An 18,643-nucleotide genomic window follows, 5' to 3' on the forward strand; every position below is an offset into this window, starting at 1 on the left:
ATCAAGTGAATGTGCAACTACATTCAAATCGAGCGAGTAAACAATTTGTTTATGTTAAAACAATACAAAATAGATTGTTTGAATCGAATGAATCGATTCAAACTTTTTCTTGAATAAATGGTGAAAATTTTGAATGCTGTTAAAACTAGTTCCTGTGGCCCGAATTCGCTGAAATTTGGTAGTCTTGAGTACAATTGATGACAAGATAATATTATGTTCGAATATTCGAAATTAAGTTCGAAAATTCGAAGTTATGTTCGAAAAATTTTTTATGCTTTTAAATTATTCTTTGAGTCCAAAAAACTAAAAAAAAATTTTCGAAAATTCGAACTCATGTTCGAAAAAAATTTAAAGCTGATAAAACCAGTTTCCGTGGACCAAATTGGCTGAAATTTGGCAGTGTTAAGTACAGTTGATGACGCTACTATATTATCTTCGACTATTCGAAATTAAGTTCGAAAATTCGAAGTAATATTCAAAAAATCTGTTAATTTGTCGAACTTAAATATTGTTTTGCTTTCACTCGATTCACTCACTGTATACTACTTGAATTGAATCACACAAACACTCTCATTACTTGTTTCGTTTGAATTGAGTATTGACTAACATTCCTTATTTTCAAATATACTATTCATTTCATTCATAAAACAATGAGTGAGTCAAACACAGTGTTTGAAAAAAATCAAATGTTTTAATTTATTATTTAAGTCACTCATGCAGGGCTCTAACAAATATATTATTTTGCTGTAGCACTCATTTGTTTAAACAGTTCATTGAACATTCGAATTATAATAATTAAAATTTTACACCCTATACCACTGGGGAATGTATTATGCGTTTGTGCTGATGTTTGTAACGCACAAAAATATTCCTCCTACACCCACCTTAAAGTATACTGATTGACTCAGAATCACTTGAGTCCATTAAGACATGTCCGTCCATCAGGCCGCAATTTTCAAGATATTTTGATAAAATTTGGACCATATCCTTCTCCCAATATATTGAAGATTGACCCATATAATAATAAACTGCTTAAATACATCGGAATTAAGGTAAAATTCAACATAAACGTTTCTTTATGAAAAATAAATAATTTTTAAAATATACTCTTGGTGTAGGGTATCATATAGTCGGCCATGCCCGACTATACATAAATATAAGTCAAAGAACTAATTCTTAAATACAAGAAAAATCTAAAAAATAAGAAATCTTAATAAGAAATGACAAGAAAAGTTTAACAAAAGCACAATCTTACTTCAAACAGAAGTTTCAAGGTCGTTGTTTTCTCTCCCAAAGATAAACTCTTTTTTACAAAATGAAGAAAATAAGAAAGTTTTTGCTATTTTTTCTTTATAACCCACTTTAAGGTCTAATGTCGTATAAGTATGCAAAATTAATCTAGTATATTATTACATCAGTCATCCTCCTTAGTCCCGCACATGCTAAAGTAAGGGGATTTTAAGTTTTTTCTCTAAAACTCTCCAGTAAAAAGTTACAATGGCAAAAGTAAATAAATAGGAATAATGAAAACTTGCGTAGAAAAAAGTCCTTTGAATTGTATATGTATATTTGCTAATTTTGCATAAATTTCATTTAACCATATTGGACTGACTGAAAGTCAATTTAACAATATAAAAAATAAAATCACAGCTACCGAAACACATACATATGTATACTTACACAAAATTGTAAATTTTTAAGGGAGCAGTCAAGAAAAAAATGTATTTTTCTAAGCAAACTGAATGTAAGAAAAGAACACAATAAAAACGAGAAATATTTATTTTGTAAAAGCTCTAAAATACTTTGAAAAAATGTTTTCTTCTCAATTTATCGACACATTTACTTACTTCATACTTTCCACACAATGTAAATTAGGAGGGCGCTACAAAAAATGTTTGATCCTAGGATTATCTTGTTTTCACAACTACCACCAAAAACTTTAGATTATGACAACATCTTACAATGTATATTACATTTCAATAATAAGTTAACAATTTAAAAAAAGCTATCAAATCATATTCCCTTTACTAAAATTGAGACCATCTTATGGTAAATATTTACATATATTTACAACATTATTGTATTTTCTGTTACTTTAAAGAACGTTGACTTTTTAACATTACATTAGTATATGTTTGGATATATTTTATTTGTTTGTGTAAAAATAAATAGGAAATCAGTGAAAATATTTATCAACATTAAAGCGTTCATTATGTATTATGTGCGTTTAAAAAAAAAAATAAATTATTGTGTTGGGTTCAACAGGAAGTGAAAGAAAATCCTGAAATAAGAAAAAATAACATCATTAGACGAAATAGTATTGCTTAAGGGATTTATTTAAGACATCAAACTGTAAAAGGCCCTTAAATATCATATAACTTAGCAGAATTCTAAAATCAAGTACGGTGCGAACTGAAATCAAATCCATTTTTGGTATTAATTCAATCTTAAAAATTCTTAAATCAATCTTATTCTTAAATCAATATTATCTTATATCAAGAATATTATAAGGCTATTTTTTTTATCCAAAAAAGGTTTAATTCGAGCCCGTGCTTGAATCAAGTATTTCTGTACTTGAAATCCAGTAAATCCATACTTATAACTACTGTTGACACCGCTCCGGATTGATTCAAGTACGAAATTTATCGAACACATAGCTATTTTCATAGACACTATGTATATAAAATGAAAAGATCTTTGAATAGTATTTCATTAGATATTTTAACATTTTGTTGATAAAAAAATAATTTTCTAAAAGAGGGGTTATATGGGGGCAGGGGTTTAATATGGTGCTATCCTTATAAATTTTGGTAAAGGGATTTAGGTCTACATCAGTTATTTATGCAGAATATCATGTTATTAGTGTCTATAAGTAAATTTTGAACATCAAGTCATTTTATGAAGAGTTCTTTGTATGGGGGATGGGGTCAAATAATCTTTATGAAAATCTGCAGTATCATTAAGTCTTATATAAAACTAAGTTTTGTCGATTTTTGGAGTGATACAAGAACATTTAACATATTTATTTATACGAAATAATGGACCGATTTTAACCATTTTCAATAGGCTTCGTCCTGTAAATTGCGACCTGTAGAGTGCACACAAGGACGGGCAGACGTACAGATGGACGGACATAGCTAAATCAACTCAGAAAGTTATTCTGAGCCGATTGGTATACTTTAAGGTATTTGTAGAACCAATCTTTTTGGGTGTTACAAACATCAGCACAAACGCATAATACCCTCCCTCCCTACTATAGTTGTGTAGGTTATAAATAGGCATGTACGAACTAAAGATACAAAAACCGGTCACAAGACAAGTTGTAGTTATTCTCGCTCTGAAAAAATATGTTGATGGATCTTCCTTCATAAATGAATTAATCAACACAAAAAACTTCGAGGCCCCTTAAATGCTCTGTCGAAACCTAAAAAAATAATACAAAATCCCACACCTTGAAAGCAATTTATTATGGCAACCAAGGAAAAAATCTGCGGATGTTTAAATTTAAAATTTTTTATTACACATACACTTCGTTTTTGGCTTCACCTTTTGGTAGCAACTTCCCATAAAAACACATACATAATACATAACATTTATATGAAATCAATAAGATTTGGGTTGTCTGGCTGAAAATTTGGTAATATCATTGACAACCAAATAAAGTGTCAGCAGTTTTCAAACCACCAGCACTTTATTTGTTTGCAAATGCTGGTGATTGAATGTATGTATGTATGTGTTATAATGTTGAGGCAAGCAACACATTGTTGTCGTTTCTGGTAAAATAAATCCAAATTCTAAAATTCAACGTCACAACAACCGACATAAAAAATCAATATACGATTTTTCTCACTTGTTGTAACTAAATAAAGTCAATTTACATAAAAATATACGCAGTCACATACTATAAACATTTATCATATAAGAAGATGTGTGAGACTTTGTGTAGGTGTTTTTTTTTTTTTTTTGTATTTTATTTAAAGGACAATATTTAAGGTTTATAGGATATTTAGTTTTTGTTGTATTATTGTCTGCCACAAGTGTTATCATGGTATACTCATGTGAAAATATTTTTAATGAATTTTTTTTATTATTATTGAAAGTTTTCTTCTTTTTTGGTGTGAGAAAAAAATGTAATTGAAAAAGTCATTGAAATCGATAATATTGATGGTGCTTAAGTGCCACTTGCAACAAGTTGATGCTTATTTCACATAAAAAAAAACTAAAAAATGTAAACCGCCACTATTGCGGTAAAATCAATGATGATGATGACGCTGATATTTTTGAAAAAAATACAATTCAATAAAAAAAAATCGATTAACTTTAAGCGTCCCATTGATGTGAGTGAATTTAATTTTACTATTTAATTAAAAACTACAACACAGTTTGATGTTTGCGAAAATAATTGAAATTAAATTGCAGCTGAAATGTTAAACGAATGATTTGGTTGCTTGTAATCAAAATGCCTGCAAGCAGAGACAATTTTCAATTGCAACACATTGCAATCATCATCATGCCACGCACATTTTAGTCAGCAACACAGATGATTAGTATCGACAAAGATTTTGACAGCACATACTTTTAGGCGTTTTAGCAATGTTTTGAAATAATTTAAAAAATTATTATAATGAAAGTTTTACACCCTTTTGTAATTTTCAATTTATTAAAAAAATTCCACATAAATCATATTCAAAGTTATGTATTTCAAACTAAATTCAAACAGCAATCCCTTTTATGTGCTTTAAAACGAATCAATAAATTGCATAAACGATTCTAAGAAACGATAACATTAATTTGCATTTAAATAAATGCAAATCTGTTGAGAAAAAAATTATGTACACATTATGAAACAATGAAAAAAAGAAGTATTAAAAACGATTATAGCTTAAAGGAAATTCATTTAATTCAACGCAAATCATTATTGCGTTTGCATTTAATTGAATTTTATTATATTTTTATTTTATTTTTGCGTTTCCATAAGAAACGATTTTTTTATTGTAACAACTTGAGCAGTCTTCCTACACTCTTCCTTAAGTTTCCTTTTTCCCTTCTAGGGCAAATGTGTGGCAGCTACAGCACATTGTAATAAATGAATGAAAAAAATGCAAATTGTGATTGCCACAGGACAAACAATAACACAACAATCAAATTCAATTTTTCTATTTTTTTTTCTTTTTCTTGAGCCTGTAATTGCAGAAAAAAGTTTTATTGAAAGAAAAAATAAATAAATAAATAAAAAGTAAAACGCTGATTCAAGTTGTTTTGAAGGAAAATGTGATGATAAGTATTAAATTTTTGTTAATGCTATTTTATATACATATTTTTATTTTTGTACACTTAAAGTTTTTGAAGTTTAAACGAATGTTGAGATTATGTCGTTTTTATTATAAAGTGCAGCTGAAATGCTTATTCAGCCTTTTTGATTTAAATCGTCATATCTATTTAAAGAATAATTTAAAGAGGACGTCACCTAAAATGTTTCCAAAATCAAACAAATGATAAAGACATAGTAATTTCATTTAAATTTAATAAATTAAAGTTTAAAGTTTTTATTTATAGTTTTAGGCCCATTATCTCAACCTCCCGTTATCACTTAAGCGCTAGATATTCTGCCCCAATCACCAATCGACTCTCAATAATTTTACAACAAAGGTGCTTAGAAATTCACAAGGAGCAAAACAACAAGTGTTCAAAAATCACCCAAAATATTGCCCTTTTAAATATTAAATAAAAATCCATTTAAAAGTAATGACCTCAATCAACAACGACGACGGGCTTATATAAGTATATCAATTACATTAATATAAATTTAAGTAATTTATTTTGTTAATTTGTAATAAAATGCCAATACTGTCTCATTTATGTCAATCACCTTGAAACGAAACAAAATGCTAAAATCGATAATGATGTTTCACACAGTAATAATGATGCTATAGAAATGCGATTGTGCTAAAGCGATGACAACATTAATAATGTCCATTTGACAAATGTTTGTAGGTTGCTACTTTATCCCGTTAATATTTCTTATGTTACAGCCCCAAAAAATATCAAAACATCGGGGTATAGGAGATTTATGGACTTGCCAAAGAGAAAAGCAAAAACAACTAAATAAAATGATGATAGTTAATTTAATGTCTTTTTTTTCTTTTTGCTGACCTTTGTCAGGGACTAGAATAATTAAAAGTTCTATGGTCTTTTTATATGTTCTTTTCTCAATAGTACAAATCAAACAAATATTTATTAAAGATTTATGATGCTGTTTAATGGACAAAATATTTGTGATATCTCTAAAAAAAAGCAGTGATGTCATGTTCGGTTAAAATATGTTATTCTACTGTTTAACCTTTATTTTGCTCTTTTGGGAGACATTACGGGATTTGTGTTAGTATTTATTTGCCTTTTGGATGGTCATTGTCACTGTCCTTCTCTGATTTGTTTGTTAAATTGTAACACTTATTTCGAAATGTCAATAAAGTCTTATTGATTTGTCTACTAAAACTATTTCGAATTCTGTTTTACAAAAAGATTAAAGCTACTTTCAATGCGAATGGCCTTTTCTGTAACAATCTATTAACAAAAATTTCCTTTAAATGGTTTTAATGTGGATTATTCTAATTCATTTATAATATAATTATTGTTAACTTGTCTATTGGTCTGTATTTATTTTTATTGCTTGCTCTTAAGTGTTTTCAGTTTGAATTTACATTTACTTATTGAATATTTATTTAAATTTAAATTATAGAATTTGTAAGTAGATATGTAAATAACATGAAATTTAGTTTTATGATTTTTAGATAACATTTACATGTTTCCAAAAAATAAGGGAAAATTCATCATGGTATTGGATATCTTAATTTTTGATTGAATGATTGGAGAAATGACGAACATTTTCAGTTCTAGTTCAGTTCTAGTTCAGTCTAGTTCAGTTCTAGTTCAGTTCTAGTTTCAGTTCTAGTTCAGGTTCTAGTTCAGTTCAGTTCAGTTCTAGTTCAGTTCCTAGTTCAGTTATAGTTCGTCTAGTTCAGTTCTAGTTCAGTTCTAGTTTCAGTTTATGTTTTTCGTTCTAGTTCAGTTCTAGTCAGTCTAGTTCAGTTCTAGTTAGTCTAGTTCAGTTCTAGTAAGTTTAGTTCAGTTCTAGTTCAGTTCTAGTTCAGTTTTCTAGTTCAGTTTTAGTTCATGCTAGTTCAGTTTCTAGTTCAGTTCTAGTTCAGTTCTAGTTCAGTTCTAGTTCAGTTCTAGTTCAGTTCTAGTTCAGTTCTAGTTCAGTTCTAGTTCAGTTCTAGTTCAGTTCTAGTTCAGTTCTAGTTCAGTTCTAGTTCAGTTCTAGTTCAGTTCTAGTTCAGTTCTAGTTCAGTTCTAGTTCAGTTCTAGTTCAGTTCTAGTTCAGTTCTAGTTCAGTTCTAGTTCAGTTCTAGTTCAGTTCTAGTTCAGTTCTAGTTCAGTTCTAGTTCAGTTCTAGTTCAGTTCTAGTTCAGTTCTAGTTCAGTTCTAGTTCAGTTCTAGTTCAGTTCTAGTTCAGTTCTAGTTCAGTTCTAGTTCAGTTCTAGTTCAGTTCTAGTTCAGTTCTAGTTCAGTTCTAGTTCAGTTCTAGTTCAGTTCTAGTTCAGTTCTAGTTCAGTTCTAGTTCAGTTCTAGTTCAGTTCTAGTTCAGTTCTAGTTCAGTTCTAGTTCAGTTCTAGTTCAGTTCTAGTTCAGTTCTAGTTCAGTTCTAGTTCAGTTCTAGTTCAGTTCTAGTTCAGTTCTAGTTCAGTTCTAGTTCAGTTCTAGTTCAGTTCTAGTTCAGTTCTAGTTCAGTTCTAGTTCAGTTCTAGTTCAGTTCTAGTTCAGTTCTAGTTCAGTTCTAGTTCAGTTCTAGTTCAGTTCTAGTTCAGTTCTAGTTCAGTTCTAGTTCAGTTCAGTTCTAGTTCTAGTTTCCATTTTGTTTTCATTAATTTAATTTTGTGATTCCTTATTTACGTATAACTATGTATAAAAATGACAAAAACCAAACTTATTCCAAAGTTTATGTTAAAAGTCAGTAGAAGTTAAACGGAAATTTACAATTTAAATTAGTTTACAAACATACATACATATGTGTGTTAGTATGTATGTATTACATATCTTTTTGTTATAAATTTATGTACGTTTGAATGTAAAGCTTTTCATGAATCTTGTTTATTTTATTACAAATAAACAGAGCAAATCAATTTTCGTTCATTAAAATCAAAAATAATTTACATAAAAATAGATTTATATTATTACTTTCAATATATTGGAATAGTAAACACTGGACGGACGATTAGCAAGACAGACAAATTTCTTAAGATAATATAAGCAAAATTTCTATAGAACTCTCTGAAAGTTCAAACAAAAAAGGAACCAGTAAAGTTTAATCACTTCTAGATTGTGCTTAAGAATAAAATAAAGGAATAAAAGTATTAAGTGTTTACACAATTTGTTTAATGTCCTACGTAAGTTAGTGAATAAACAATCAAACTTACACTTGATAAAATAAACACAGACACACGCTCACCCTTTGCAACACGAAATGCAAACACAAATAAAGAAGTCTTCATTTTAAAACTGTTTAAATGGAAACCTTCAGGACATACCCCAGGATACTAACAAACACATAAACTTATACAAATACAAATCTAAAGTTTTATTTAAAAAACAAAGAGGAAAAACGGCCCTTAATTAACTTGGTGTCGTTATAAAAACAACAAAAGCAGCAACGAATGATTGATGCCCCTCAATGGCGCAAGCAGCATAAGGCAAATTAACAAATATTAACTTAGTTAAGAAAACACACTCACACACAGAAACAACAACAAAGCAAAGTAACAGAAGGCACAGATTTAAACCTACAACAAGTTATGACAAAGGAAACAAAACACCTACATAAGTAAAGGATGGGTAGGAATGTTCTATATGTTACCAGGAAAGCTTTATATAAGACTGCGACAATTAAACATTTTAAGGCATTTATAATTGCGTTAGACACAACAACGGGACAAAATTATGGTTTACAACAACACAAAAGAATTTCAATATTTAAAACCAAAAAATTCTTATCTACAAACATTTAAGACCACAACTGGTAGACCAATATATAACAATACAACAGCGCCTCCACCAACATTCCAAACAGCTATAGCAGCACAAACACAAGCAACAAAGAACAACTCCTGGTGGAACTTATTGAAGCCATATTTTAAGGAATATTGTAATATTTCTTCAATACATTGTTTTCATTATTTCACCGACAATAAATTAAAATACTATGAAAAGTACTTTTTATTGTGATATATATATTTTTGAATTAGTGTAAGTTTTTCATTTACATTTCCGTTTTCCGTTTTACAGAGCCATCTGGTTTCTCATAATGATTGCCACTAGTGTATGCTGTACAATTGTCTATTTCGATTTGGCAGAGTTGTACTACACCCAACGTATTCAGACTACAGTGGCCGATTCAGTACATCCCATTTTTGTGGTGCCCTTTCCTTCGGTAGGCATCTGTTTGAGAAATCGCATTGATTGGACGCGCTTACATAACCAAGCCGCAAAACGTTTTCTACCGCCAAATGTCGACAATGAGACATTACATACGTTTTACAGATTTTTCGAAAGTTTAAACGATGTCAAGTTTTATTATTTTTCGCGTTTTTCAAGCTTATTTGAGCCATCTGCAAAAGTTAATCTATCGCTTATTGATGGCATAAATGTTTTAGAGGTTTTGAAATACTTGACGTTTCCTTGCTCCCAAGTATTTGGCACTATTTGTTTGTGGCGTCTCAAATCCTACAATTGTTGTGAGTTATTTACTTTGGAACGCACTGAGTTGGGTTTCTGTTATGTCTTCAATTCGGCCGTTAGTTCAAAGTCTAAGGAGAAGGCGGTAAATAGTAAAAACTTGAGATTTAGAAATGTTTTTATTTAGAATTTTGATTTCGTTTGCAGAAAATCAATCCATTTTATCCCTATCACAATTCCTATTCAGGAGAAGGAACTGGTTTAGATGTGGAAGTTATACTGAATGGAAATAAAAACAAACCCAGATCTCGTACGGTTAATGGAATTTATGTAAGTATTTAGCTTTAGACCAGACACCGGGCCAAAGGAATTAATTGGTTTTCAGATACAAGATTAGTTTCAATAGTTTCGTTGAATTTAGGGTATATCGTGTTTCTGTAAAAACTAACATCCAAAACGATTGCTTTTTAAAAAATATATTTTCTTTTTATTGTATTTAACTCAAAATAAAGGTTATGATTAAACATCCTGAACAATGGCATGCAGATGTGAAATTCATAAACTACAATACTTTCACCAAATTGTCCTTAACGTCTCAGTTAACGGAAACCGATGACCGTATTAGACATATAACTCCTGTTGACAGAGGATGTTTATTTGATGTAAGTATGTATAGTTCAGATCATTCATAGACTTTTTCCTCCTCTCTTTATACTTTTCATTATCTTTCCTATTGGTTTGTAGGATGAGGATACCCATTTTTTATATAGAAAAATACCTGGTCTAGTGTATTGGCGTGGCAATTGTCGCACCAGATGTCACCAGGAATATGTGCTTAAATACTGTAAATGTAATTTGAATATACTTTTTCCTGAAGACAAATCGGGTAAGTACTTAAAATTGGTTTTATGTACAGACTATTAAAGCGTAGAAGATATACATTTTTTTTAATACTTATACATACAAGTAAAAATTTGTATGAAATCAGGGATGGATGATTGTATTTTTTAAAAAATAAATATTTATGTAAGAATTTTTATGTTAGTCAAAGTGGATACATTGATAATTATGAATCTAAAGTTGAAAATTTAATCGAATATAATATTATTGTACCTTTGATTTAGAATGTAGACATTAAACAGAAATTAAATATTTCCCTTTTTTGGGTGATAGATAAATTGACCCACCTTTCAGGGTGTGTATTACCAATATCGAGAATGTGTCAATTTCTTGTAGTACTTATGTACACACACTCTTAAACACGTATTCTAAAAATGTCATTTCAATGTTAATGCAATTTCTATCCATTTTATTTTTCATTCCTATTTGTGTGCGTTTTTTTATTATTTCTCAACTTCTGTCCTTTTACTGTTATTGCAATTCTCGTTTGGCCTGTGGATGTCTATGTGAACGAACGAATGAATGAATGTTCCTTTAGATAACTTCACCAGTTGTAAGCCATCGGATTTTAAATGTATCTATGAACATGCAAGTAAGTTGAAAGTGTAGTTAGTATAAAGTTAAGAACCTGTAACAACTTGAAAATTGACATTTTCGCATGTTTTCTTTTACATTTGCAATGAATTCAATAACGACGATGATGTTGATGCTGATACTGATGATGACAATAAATTTTATTAGATATATTTAGTAGAGAGACTCATCTATTTGAAAGCAAATACATTGATGATGTGGATAATGAAAGCATGACATGTAGCTGTTTGAATAGTTGTAAGCAATTGTTGTATCATGCTTTTTACAGCAGTTTTCCTCTAGAGGGGTAAGTTCCTCTATGTACATATCTAACTAACGTGTTTAATATTTATTTTTCATTACATGTTAATTAATTAATTTACTATAATTTTTTTCTATGATTTCCTTAGAGTTGATGCATCAGATCCCATTAAAATGGTTCATTTGGATATACATTTTCAAGCGGCATACCTTTTAAAGTATCGCACTGCCATGCGTTATACATTTGTTGAATTGTTAGGTGCGTTTGTATGTATTTTTATGACTTCAATTTAAAAATTTAGTTTTATATATGTATATTATGTGTGTGTTAATATATAACTTTTTAATTTAATTTCAGCTAATTTTGGTGGCATAATTGGTTTGTTTTTAGGCGCTTCACTTTTGAGTGCTATAGAGCTAGTTTACTATTTTACTTTGGGTTTGTATATTCGTCTCCACAAAAAATTCGCGCTAAAATATAGAAAAAAATCTTCGAATTCTCTTAAACGTCCTGTAAAGCCTAAAATGATCAAAATTTCATCCATAGAACCAAGCGGTTTATATAAATATTAATAGATTTTAGAAATTATTTAAAATGTTTGCAGTAAAATGTTCAAAAATAAATCAATGTAAATACTACTAAAAAATATCTTTAATTAACTGTTAATTCCCGACATTCGCAAAAAGGGGAGTGGCATCCATTCAAACTCTAAGTTTGATATTTGGCTTTATGTTTAACGAAAGCCAAAACCAAATGACAAACAGTTTCTCCACATGCTCTAATTAGTGGATTGAATTCTTGAATTTAAACTTGCGTAAAAATGGGCGTGTAAACCGATTAGTCATAGTCTAATAAGTCATTGACTTATCGGTGTGCGAAATTTCATGGAAATCGTTAAAGGAGTTTTGTTTTGAATTCTAATTTAGTATTTCAATTTAAATATTTGTCTGTACTATACCTCGTATCATAAGTGAGCTATTGTGTAGTCAATTGTCAATAGAAGTAAGGTGTTAATAAAACACTTATTTAACATGATTTTTTACCTCAAAACAAACAAAAAAATAGCTTTATATCACTTGGCACAAAAAATGTTACTAACATCACTAAAAAGTAATGACTACATTTCTGGTTTATTTGAACAGTTAAGAAAATTAAACTAAAATGAAATGAATTTATTACACCCTAAACCAAAATATACCCCAAGTATCAAAAATAAAGTAAATAATTGCCAATACCATTTGTTTTTAACTTAGCCCCATCATCAAGCATGACGAAAACTTTAGGAAATTGAACAGAAATAAGTATAATTTTTATTACAAATACTTTTCTTTCTATTTTCAACTAAAAACTAAACTGCAATTATTTTGAAATTAAGACACTACTGCTCTGCACTAAACAACCAACCACAAACTCACATGAACATTGTACATGTTACTGGTTAAATACAAGCTGCCACAAAAACTTTTCCAATATTCAACATTTAGTTCCTTGGGAAATTTATAGGAGAAATGATTTGGCACACGGATTTCAAAGCAAGTGTAACACACAAAAATAGTTCTTCATTGAAAAAACCACCACAACCTCCAGCACCTGTACAAACTGAGAAACCAGACCAAAAGTTGCAGCAGGAAAATAAAAAATTTAAAGATCTGCTAAAGGCATATTGGCAAAAGTACTGTGAGAAATCAACCATACATGGGGTACGCTACATTTATGATCCCACAATGCGCGGCATTGAGAGGTGAGTAAGTTGATTGAGATTAATGACCCAATTAAATTTATTTTCAATATCCTTTTACATTCACACATACATACATCAAGACTTATATGGAGTGCTTTGGTTATCACATGTGTAACGCTGGCTTGTATTGCTTATTTAATACTTGCCGAACGCTACTCTGCCCAGAAACTGCAGACGGTTGTGGAAAATTCACAATTTCCGGTATTTCAAATACCGTTTCCTGCTGTCGCTATTTGCACTCACAATCGCGTCAACTGGGAAAAATTTGAGGCGGCAAAAGCTGAATTTTTGCCACCTTCTGCCGACAAGGCGTTGGTGGAGGTGTTTACGAATTTCGTTGAACGCATGGAGACTCTTCGTTTTGGTAAATTTAATACGTTCGATGAAATGCAAGACGTTAATTTGGAGGCATTAGATAGCATTGATGTAACGAAGTTGGCGAAATTTCTGGCCATACGTTGTGAAGACATTATGGTTAATGAAACTTGTTATTGGAGGAAAATGAAATTTCAGTGCTGTTCACGGTTTATAATGGAGCGTACTGAATATGGTATGTGTCTGGTTTTTAATTCAGAATTATCAACGGAATCTGAAGTTATTCAGGTATTTTGAAATTTATAATGGAATAGAGAAAAAATCAATTTGATTTTGAGTAAAACATAATTATTTTAGAAACACTTAGGTAAACAATTTTATCCCTATCACACCTCAAGAGCTGGTCAAAATACTGGACTTAATTTTCGACTTAAAATAAATTCGAAACATAAAAGACCTGCCTCCAAAGCGGGGGATACAATTACGGTAATAAACACATTAAACAGTAAAATAGTAGGCCTCATAACTACTTTAAACACAAATCAAACAGATTCTCATCAAAAGACCCGATCAATTATCAAATACCGGTTATACTATTACCCCAGAAACGGAAACCTATTTCATAGTACGTCCCGAAGTCACCGACAGTGATGAAGACTTACATGCCATATCACCTCTGAAAAGAAATTGTTACTTTGATGATGAAAGCTTTCTGCTGAAACATAAAACCAATATGTCAAGCAAATGGATGTTAAACAATTGTTTGAATCGCTGCCACGAAGAACATGTAAGGAAATATTGCAACTGCACTTTGTCCTTATTTTTTCTATTTGCCGACGATACAGGTAAATAAAATACTTTTTGTGAAAAAAAAAATACTTTGAAAATTTCATTTCATTTAAACCATTTTTTATATCATTTCTCTTCTTAGTTGAACAATGTCGTCCCTCTCATTTCCGTTGTCTAGCCAAGAATAATGGTAAGTGCGTGTAGTTGAAAATCATCATCATCATCAATTTAAGAATTTATTGATTTTGATTTGATTCGTATTCGTAATCGAAGCAATAACATGAAAAAATCCACTTTAGATATTTTCAGTTACGATAAACGCAAGGAAGAGGATGCTTATTTTAGTGCAGCTAAACCAGGCATGACATGTTCATGTTTAATACCCTGCAACTCAGTAGAATATTTTACATCTATAACGACGTTACCTTTGAGCGATGAAATGTGAGTACAAATACAAGCAACAGTTGTTAATGTTAGAGTGTTGTTAACAGTGAAACAGTGATAAGACGAATGGAAGTAAAATTCATTTTAAAAAGGCGAGTCGATCTAGACATTCCTGTTTATTGTTTAGTCTTTTTTGTTAAAAAATTCGACATTTTTTAGAAAAGTTCTAAAAATTCTAAATTATAATTAAAAAAAAAAATCAGAACTTGAAATTTTTCAAAAATTCTAATTTTTCGATGAAAATTTGAAAATTCAGTCAGTTAGTTAGTAGTAGCTAATTAGTTAATTTGAAAGGAGCCTGTAGTAGACGGAGGAGGATGTACATCCTCCTACGTCCTCTTCAAGCCTCTACACAGAGGGAAAAGGGAATATACACGCCTGGTACCAAATTGACACCAAAGAGTTTATATGTTTTCAATAACATCCGTTGTCAAAGTATATTTTTTTTTAATTCTTAAATTTTCCAAAATTTCTATATTTTCAATAAATTTCCAAGATTTTGAAAATTATTAATACATTCAGAAATAGAATTTCAAAAATTTTATAAACTATTCAAAATTTTCAATAAATTCTTAATTTGACAAAGTTATTTCATAAAATCTAAAATTCTTCATCATATTTATGTTTCACTGTAATTTTATAAAAAAGTTTATTTTTCTTAACAAAATCTTTTCAACATTTCATGTTGTTCTTTCCTTTTTTTCTAGTACTAACGATACAAGTGTGAAAGTTTACAAAGTTGATGTTCATTATCAATCTGAGGTTCTTATACAGTATCGAACCAGTATGGAGTTTACAAGTATCGATTTGATAGGTAAAATACATATTTATTTTCCAAGCCGCTTAAAATAAAACGAAATAAAATAGAACGTGTTACCTCGTTAATGGTGTCTAAAATGTTTCAACAAAAAATTAATGTGAATAATACTTAAATTTTATAAAAAAAATCTTGTTCTAAATCATTTCTTTATTTAACCTCTTTAAATTATAACCATTTTAATTAAAAAATGTTTTCCAAAAGATTTAATTTCTTTGAACTATTTAAATTCACTTTGTTCTGTCTTTCTTTCTTGTTTTTCATTCCAGCCAATTTTGGTGGTATTTTTGGTCTATGTTTGGGTGCTTCACTTGTAAGTGCAGTTGAACTTTTATATTATGCCACATTCGGTTTCGGTTTGTATTTGTATGACAACAACTATTTTACGATTTTAAAACAAAATCTAAGAAATTTACGGCAAACATGGACAATTGGTTTTAAGAATTCCTTCAAGGATGAGTACGATGAAAGCAGTACGGGGAAAATAGCTTTCCTACCAAAACATCCACAGCACAAGAATAATCGTTGGTAATAATTTAAATGATTAAGAATAAATGCAAACTAAATATGTTTTTCTTTGAAAAACGTATTTAAAAAGAAAAATAAAAGAGAAAATTACTTTATTAGATTGAAAAATGCATGTATTTCGTGCGTTTAAGTTTATAATAAAAAGTTGAAAAATTAAATTAGAAGAAATAGTTATTTCTTTAGAAAAACTTTTTAAATTAAGGAAATCTGTTTACTAATTTTAATCACTAATAATCACCACCAGAGTGTGCTGCATACATTATGTATGTAAATTTTCTTATTTGAAATTTTATCAAAAATATCTAATCAGAATTTATGTATATATCCAGCAAATACTTTACTTACTCCTTACAATTACACAAGAAAAAATACTTATTTTTCTTCAAGATGTTCCAAAAGTAGTGTATTATTATTTGGACAAAAAAAAAAAAGCTTTAGGAACTAAATTAATTTGTTAATAAAATAAAATAAAAGTTCTCTAAAATCCGAACCAGCGATGTTGGGTTTATTAGTCTGCAGTTGTACTCATAACATTACAAAACGTTCTTATTTATAGTATATGTAGTAAGCGAAGATTTTGCTAGACAGTTTAGGTTACGTGACCCATTGTGATACCCTTAAAATTGACATTCCCTTATTTTGAGAGAATGGCTTCCCTCCCTAATTCCGTTGACTAATTGGTTCTTGAGGTCTTCTTGAAAACCTGCCGGTGCTGGTCATGGAAAAGATAGAGTAGATAGGTTATCATAGTTACATATTTCTATTTTGATTATTCTTTGAAATTAATTATTAAAATGTTATGCATAATATATTTTTCAAGTAAAAAACTACTTTTTCTTTTACCTATTTTAAGTAACATCAACAGTTAAGTAAGTAAAATTATGTATAAAAGAAACTTTTTAAATCTGTTTAAAAAAGAAAATGTCAGTTAAATGTGTACTCACAACGCTGCTTTATTCATATGCAATTGAAAATGGATAAATGTAAAGGAAATAACTAAATTTAATTTAAGTTTATAAAGCAAGAAATCCAAAATACTTCTTTAAATCAAAAGTTAAAGTTTATTAACTTAAATTTTGCAAAAAAAAAAAATATATTAAATACAGGGTTAAAGGAAAATATTTCCTTGAAAATTGTGTACACTTTTCCCAAGAATAAATTCTAAACATTTCTTCTTTTAATCATTTGTTTGCATAATTGATTTTTAAGTAAAATTTCCATTGAACTAATTAATTCAAAAAAATGTCTCTTCTAATTTTATTTCTAAGATTCAAAATTAACTTATCTAAAGAAATTTTGATAGAATTTTTAGTTATAGGAATTCAACAAATATTTAACATAAACTAACATGTCAAAACGTGAAAGGGAAGCAAATTTCTAAAAATCGGAGCGAAAATCTCAAAAATTTAATTTTTTAAAATATTGCTCTCACAACTGGGAAAATATTTTGGGGATAAATAGGTAACACATCAAGTTTTCCAAAACTGCTTTCCGTTTTTTGATCCCAACTTTGGGATTTTATTACATGATATCCAAAGTTAAAATTTTGATAAAAAAAAACTAGTAAGAGTATTATATTCGGCTATACCGAATCTTATATGTATACCCACCATCAAACCGTCTGCCGTAAAAGGAATGTTCCACTAAAATACCCTACAAAAATTTTAATATCAAAATTACGGAATTTTCGAGACCCATTTCGAAAAAATTGAAGATATTTTATTTTTTATATCGAATTTCATAGTTGTACTCGCACTTTTATGCCAGTAAATTAGTGTTAAATTATGGACCAATCCTCATAAAATACGGCAGACAGATTTTGGCCTGTTTAAATTTATTTGCGTTGATTCCCATCGTTATACTAGCATTTTAAATCCAGTAATGTGCACCGATTTTCAATACCAAACAAATATTTGTGTTATATTTAAACACTCTAGCTCTTTCCGTTCGGGCCGTATCGAATTTTCAACAGACAAACGGGATGTACATGCCTAGATCGTCTTAGAATTTAATAAGGTCCCAGAATACACATATACTTTTGTGGGTCTATCACCAATATTTCGATGTGTTATAAACACATGCCAAAAACAATATACCCCCATCTTTTTTAATGGTGGGTATAAAAATTGATGAAAATAGGAATGAGAGACATACATACATATGTCGAAGGAACTAACTTGAAAGTACCTCTTTGGCTCTATCCATTTTAAATTTTTTCTAGATTGTTCCAGCGGTTTAGAAATGCCAGATTTATTTACAGAAAATTTTGATTCTGCCCCATTATAGGAACAAAGAATAAACAAAATTTATATACTAATAAAATAAACGTTTTTGATTTCCGAATTTAGATAGAAAACTTATTTTAATCTGAATTTAATAATATTTCTATGGAACTTTGAAAATAAGTTTTACCTTGTACCTCCCATGATGGTATAGTAATTTTTACGATATATTACCAACCTTCACTAATTTCCTGTTGAAATTAATACAAGCGGAACACAAAGGAAGAATAATTTAATGGACTACTGTTGTAGTTCAAACG

At 29.4% G+C, this 18,643-nt stretch overlaps 2 protein-coding genes across 2 annotated transcripts; both read left to right on the forward strand.

Moving 5' to 3' along the window:
• Positions 1-9,066: 9,066 nt before the first annotated feature.
• Positions 9,067-12,039, forward strand: LOC119612164 (pickpocket protein 19; the record flags this gene model as incomplete). The annotated part of the gene is made up of 9 exons (XM_037967891.1): positions 9,067-9,266; positions 9,343-9,877; positions 9,940-10,062; positions 10,245-10,394; positions 10,477-10,618; positions 11,171-11,224; positions 11,374-11,512; positions 11,616-11,725; positions 11,825-12,039. Coding segments are annotated over 9 exons (1,668 nt in total), but the record flags the coding sequence as incomplete, so codon positions are not given.
• Positions 12,040-12,975: 936 nt separating this feature from the next.
• On the forward strand, positions 12,976-16,105 carry LOC119612165 (pickpocket protein 19). Its single transcript, XM_037967893.1, has 8 exons — positions 12,976-13,208; positions 13,289-13,811; positions 13,881-14,009; positions 14,074-14,368; positions 14,455-14,502; positions 14,612-14,753; positions 15,464-15,570; positions 15,843-16,105. Exons 1-8 carry the CDS (start codon positions 12,976-12,978, stop codon positions 16,103-16,105), a joined length of 1,740 nt encoding a protein of 579 aa, XP_037823821.1.
• The last annotated feature ends 2,538 nt before the right edge of the window (positions 16,106-18,643 follow it).

Source organism: Lucilia sericata, unplaced genomic scaffold (assembly GCF_015586225.1).
Source record: "Lucilia sericata isolate MDLA Ls3-8-SP2 unplaced genomic scaffold, ASM1558622v1 Contig001619F_arrow, whole genome shotgun sequence".
Classification (NCBI taxonomy): domain Eukaryota; kingdom Metazoa; phylum Arthropoda; class Insecta; order Diptera; family Calliphoridae; genus Lucilia; species Lucilia sericata.